This window comes from Sus scrofa, chromosome 2 (assembly GCF_000003025.6).
Source record: "Sus scrofa isolate TJ Tabasco breed Duroc chromosome 2, Sscrofa11.1, whole genome shotgun sequence".
Taxonomy (NCBI): domain Eukaryota; kingdom Metazoa; phylum Chordata; class Mammalia; order Artiodactyla; family Suidae; genus Sus; species Sus scrofa.
In genome coordinates, this window is record NC_010444.4 from 13,878,704 (window position 1) to 13,884,881 (window position 6,178).

At 35.4% G+C, this 6,178-nt stretch overlaps 1 protein-coding gene across 1 annotated transcript; it reads right to left on the reverse strand.

Annotated features, from left to right (window-relative positions):
* On the reverse strand, nucleotides 341–1,293 carry LOC110259550 (putative olfactory receptor 5AK3). The gene has a single exon (XM_021085043.1). The coding sequence runs from the start codon at nucleotides 1,289–1,291 to the stop codon at nucleotides 341–343; it is 951 nt and encodes a 316-aa protein (XP_020940702.1). The 5' UTR covers nucleotides 1,292–1,293.

A 6,178-nucleotide genomic window follows, 5' to 3' on the forward strand; every position in this document is an offset into this window, starting at 1 on the left:
TTTTTCTAGTCTTTAAGAATGTATGTGAAATGTAACTGAAATAACTATAGACTCTGCTAAGTCTATACATACTTCTTAGCATTTTGAATAATCTCAATAAAGCCCTTTTTCTTTATTGAGTAGTATCAATAGTAGTATCAATATCTGGGTAGTATGGGATATGTTTCTCAAACTAAATTCAAGGGAATATCAGTTCTATGAGATGTGACTATGTTTACTGCATTCTAAGAAATTAACTATAGAAGGAGGTAGCAATGGTTAAGGACTGGATGTGTTCCTTCTTTCAAAAATACTAAATAGTGGTCAAACATCTCTCCTGAATGCTTTGATGTGCTGAATTTTAAGAATTCGAGTCTAATCTAGAAGAATATTTTTTCCATAGCACTTTTAGAGCTTCTTTTACCTCCTTATTTCTCAAACTATAGATCATGGGGTTTAACATGGGAATCATAATGCCATAAAATACGGAGGCCACCTTCATATTCTCCTGGGAATTATGAGAATGAGGCTGTAAGTACATGTAAGAAAGGGTCCCATAGAAAACGGTGACTGTGGTCAGGTGGGAGCCACACGTGGAGAAGGCTTTTCTCCTCCCTGCATCAGAAGAGATCTTCAGGACGGCAGGGATGATATTCACGTAGGAAAAGATGACAACCAACACAGTGAACAGTAAATTAAATCCCACAAAGACAACAAGTAGCATGACGTTGATGTCAATGCTGGAGCATGAAAGGGCGAGAATTGGAGGAACATCACAGAAAAAGTGATTGATGGTATTACCCTTGCAGAAGAACACCGAAAAGGTAAAACCCGTGTGCACAGAAGCATTCATTGAGCCCATGACATACGAACCAGCTACCAACCAGAAGCAGACTCTTCGAGACATGACTATGGGATAGTGAAGTGGGTTACAGATGGCCACATAGCGGTCCACGGCCATCGCAGCCAGGAGGTAAGCGTCACTGGTGGCAAATGTTGCATAAACCAGTAACTGCATGACACAACCCTTGAAGGATATTGCTTTGTTTTCTACTATGAAGTTCTGTAGCATCTTGGGAGTGATAGCCGTGGTATAACAGAGATCAACAAAGGCCAAATGTTGTAGGAAAAAGTACATGGGTGTCTGAAGTCTGGAGTCTGTCTTGATGAGTAGGATCATTCCAATATTACCCACCAGGGAGGTCACATAGATGAGGAGAAATACAGGGAAGAGGACATAGCGAAACTTGTGTTGGGCCCCAAATCCCAGAAGAAAGAATTCCGTTATTTCAGTGCTATTCCCTTGTGTCATAAGTACTTGGAGTCTAGAAGGGCCAAGAGGCAGACCAAGAAAAGAATAAAATCTTAAACTTCTTGAATATAAAAGTTACATTCCAGTCACTTTTTTAAAATAAGATTTTCATGGCAAGCACTTACAACAGGGTTTATTGCTTTCAAAGTATTCCCTTTATTGTCTTGATAAAAGAACCCACCATATAAACAGTGATAGGTGAGCCATAGACTCATTTCTACAATAAGGAAGATTTCATAGAAGAAGACTGATTTTTAATACGTGAGATTCTAAGAAACACAGATTAACACACATTTCCAATATAGTATACAGGTATCCATATTTGCTTAAATCAGTATTCAACCATGATTTTGTACCTTTTTAACAACCTAGGTTTTTCTCAACCACTTATCATTTTAATCCTACTCAGGTTTCTGAAGTTAGTGGCATTCAGAGGAATTTTCTGATACTTGTTTATGATCCACTTATGTATGAAGGCTTTAGAGCATCTTTATACTATTTTCCTTAGTATGAAACTCCTTTTTCTCATAAGATAAATATATATATATGTATATATGTACACACATGTATACAAATATATATATATTTGTGGATTTTTGAGAGAGTCTTGCATTTCCCACTCCATTGTTTTTCTTTTTAGCTATACCCTAGCTACAGAACAAATCATCTTGTAATAATTTGATTAATATATAACGATAGCTTTCTGTTTCTCACTTTGAGTTATGCTACCCCTGTACCTGCTTAGGTATATAGCTAAGGTGTTTTCATCCATAATCTATCAAGCCCTCAAACTCCCCTATTCCAGTATTTTTACTCTTAAACACCATTCTGCATTGCTGAGCACTGAGGAATGCAACATGGACTTTTGCTATGGCAGAAATTGACCTACCGCTCATCAGTAGTTCTGTCTTTTCTTCTGGGTATGAAGTTAGAGCGCACTTCCAATTCAACTTTCTTTTTTTTTTTTTTTTTTGGCTGTGCCCATGGCACATGGAAGTTCCTGGGCCAGGGAGAGATCCTGTGCCACAGCAGTGACCAGAGCTGCTGTGGTAAGAATGCCAGATACTCAACCCACTGTGCCACAAGAGAACTCTCAACCAAACTTTCTTAAGTGTGGGTATGATGCCATGTTCTGCAATAGAACACAGGCCAAAGGAATGAAGACTACTTATAGCCTGAACCAGCTCTTTCCTCCTCCTCTCAAACTGGAAACATCTGACTTTCCACTCCTTTTATTTCTCATCTGCTGCCTGAGTGGTGACATTCAGGGAAATTTTGGAAGCCATCTGTTAGGGTTGCCAGATAAAATATAGGACACCCAATTAAATTTGAACAGCAGATAAACAACAGATAATTTTTTAGTATAAGTATCATCTAAATATTGCATGGGAAATACTTACATTAAAAATTACTCACTGTTTATTTGAAACTTGCATTTACCTGAGACTCCTATATTTTTATTTGCTAAGTCTGGCAAGCCTACCTGGGTTGCTTATGGTGGTCCCCTTTAAGTGGTGCTCTTGAATGACCATGAGGAGCAGAGACCCCTGCCAGCAGCCTGTTCCCTTCACTGGATTTTGTGTGATTGAGACCTTCTCTTGGATGAGTCACTGAGATATGGGAATTTATTTATTATAATAGTTACTGTTATTCTGATCAACGCTCATGGCAGTCACACTTTTGATTATTCATGAGTGACCTCTCCTTCTGACACATAATATTTTGGAGTGCTATGAAGGTCAGACTGAGTCTTGTGAACTGAGTCTTTGTAGAATGCATTGTTTTGAAAACATAATTGATCTATTTTGATGTCCTTTTTTCTTCTCTATGCTTTGCCTTATGAGGCATTAAAAGAAATTATGAATTTAAAGAAGTTCTCTAAATGTAACCATCATGAATGCAAATGACAACTCTTTGTGAGGATGTGGCTGCAAAACAACAGGATCCATTATATGCAGTATTCTAGCAAGATATTAAGATTAAAAATTCTACCAGAAAGAATTTCAATGAATATTGGCATATTCAATGTGCTTCAGATGCTGAATATTTAATACTACTTTGTTTGCCTTTAACAAAGTAGTTTTAGAGAATTATTTTTTGGTAACTGCTTTCAGAATCTGGAATCCATCTTCGTGGACATAAATCAATGGTTGGAATTATTGTCCCTTGGCGGGGGGTGTAATTCAAAACAAGTGAGGAAGGGGGAAGAATTATTTTTGAAAATCCCATTCATTCCTCTGCTCCTAGCTGTATAATATAAAGGATAATGAAAATTAATTAACTACACTTCAACTAAAAAAAAAAAAAAAAAAAAAGATAATGAGAAAACCAATCTGTACAGAACACCTGCAAATGCTGGATAAAATATAACAAAGATCATTGTAAAGTCGTACAGAGCTCAGAAGCAAGTAAGAAAAATGCCTAGGACCGAAGACTGAAAAGGAGCCTACAAACCAGAGTGGTGGTCCTGAGAAGATGCTGAGGCTGCCTCAAGGACTTTTGACATTACATGAAACATAGCTCTTTGGTTTAAAGACCTAAGTGGGGGGATGGGAAACTATGTCTTGCATATGCAGAATGTAAATGGACCAAATATACAACTTTAGTAAATAATGGCTTAGTAAAAAAATCACCATAATGGAAAAAGAGCTTCTGCTTTGGCAACAACAAAAAAAGTCCTACATGAGTATTTGTAACTACTTCCCTGAATTCTTATGGGTCTGGAGTTTAAATCTGTATTACTAGTTAAGAAACCAACAGAAGATTGTGCTGGGTTGTGCATGCCTTAGCTCTCTGGCAGAAGCAAAGTAAAATCATGAGGCAGAGTATACCAATAATCCAGATTACCTGCAGGTAAAATCAGTAAAAACAATATTATAGTTTTAAAAACTAAAAAATACAAAGAAAAAAGTTATCCTGAACAAAACTTAGCAGAAACAACAAAGAGCAGAATCGGGTTTGGGATACTGGAATTACAAGGTATGAAATATGGAAGAATAGATTTTTTTATTATTTAAAGAAATTAAAAAATGAAAATAAGAGCAAGGAAAGAAAGACTGATCAAAGATTACCAAAAGGATTTATTAATGAGTATTTACCGGTTTCCTTTAAAAAAAAAAAATCACCGAAGACTTGGTGAGTTAAACTAACAAATTAGAAATATTTGCAGAGAGCACTGGTGAGCTGGAAGACATATATGAAGAAATTCCCTAGAATAAGGACACAACGACAAGGTGACAGAAACTATGAAAGTGAGGTTAAGAAACGTGGAAGTTAGCTTAGAATGCATAAAACTGGCATATAAGAATGAAAGACCATTTAGGAAATGAAGGTGGAGAAATTTTGAGAACTGCCAAAAGATTAAAAAAAAATTGAAATGTCTGAAGACTCTCAAGCAGAAGAAATAAAAATTGTCCACATCTAGAAATATCATTGAATAAAAAGTCAAACTGCAAAAGAAAACAGATCATAAAAGCCATCAGAGAGAAGAGAATGACACAGTCTTTCCGAGGGTTACAGTAAAACCCAGAAGAGAGCAGAATTTAGATCCTCAAAGTGCTGGGAGAAAGTCGTGCCGGTGCGGAACTGCAGGGCTACATACCCATTATGCAATTGTACACCTGCACACTGATCGGATAACTGTACACCTACCTATCAATTATACAAGGTGGGAAGGGCAAAAGCATCACCTGCGTTGTTTTATTGAAAGAAATGTTTATCCTGATCGCGACAAAGCAACCTGAAGACCTCCTGATGATGGGACCTTCTACAAATCAACTGGCCTGGACACCTAAAAAAAATGTCAATTTCATGTAAGACAAACCAACAACAAAGCTGGGAACTGTTCTGGATTTTAAAAGGCTAGAAAGATATCATAACTAAATGTAATACACAAACCTTGGACTGAATGCTCACTCTGAGAAGAAAATATCTACAAAGGATATTGTTGGGCAGGTAGGGGAATTTAAATAATGAATATATAACAGATAATGTTTTATCAATATCAATTACCAATATTACATTCCTTTGGCTTGAAAGCTTGGTTGTAACAGAGATTTTCTTTGTAGGAGATATTTACTGAATAGCACTTATCTATTTGTCAATGCACAGATAAAGCTAAATGGAAAGAAAAAGAATTGGTTAATCTAGATGACGTATATACTAATATTTCTTGTATTATCATTGTAACTGTTATGAAGGTTTTGTGTTTAAAAATAAGAAGTCAATGAAAAACTTGGATTAAATAAAACATCTTCACGCAAGAACAAATGGAGAGAGTTTAATAGTTGTGCAGTAAAGATGCTCCTACAGACGTTCAGAAGAAAGGTCTATGCTCTCTGAAAGTCTCAGAAGCAAGAAGAAATGGTGATCTTAGAAACTGGTAAACATGTAAGAAATAACATACTGGGATAAACAGAGGCAGTATTAAATATTAATAATACTTCTATGGGGAAATGATAAATTAAAAACATCAACTAACATTAATATAACATATTGGAGTATTCATTAAATTTAGGGAGCTCGAAAATTTTTGTACTTTACGCTATTAGATGTGCGTATTTTCAAAAATTACAAAAGTTAAAAATGAAGTTTTTTTTTTAAAGTTTAGGGGGATAAATGGACTTTTAAAACCAATCAATCTAAATAAACATAATAAAGGAGCTAAAAGGAATAGTAGGAAAATAAATCAAGACAAATTAGAGATTATTTCAGAAGCCATTAATAAATCCAAATGAATTGGTAAGAAAGATAAATATAAATAGACTAAATTCATCTTTAAAATTCAAAGACTGTGAAACTGGATTTTATAAATATAAATGAAGCCATAGGATATAACAGACAAAGATTAAAAAGCAACTAAACAACTAATAATTAAATCATGGTATA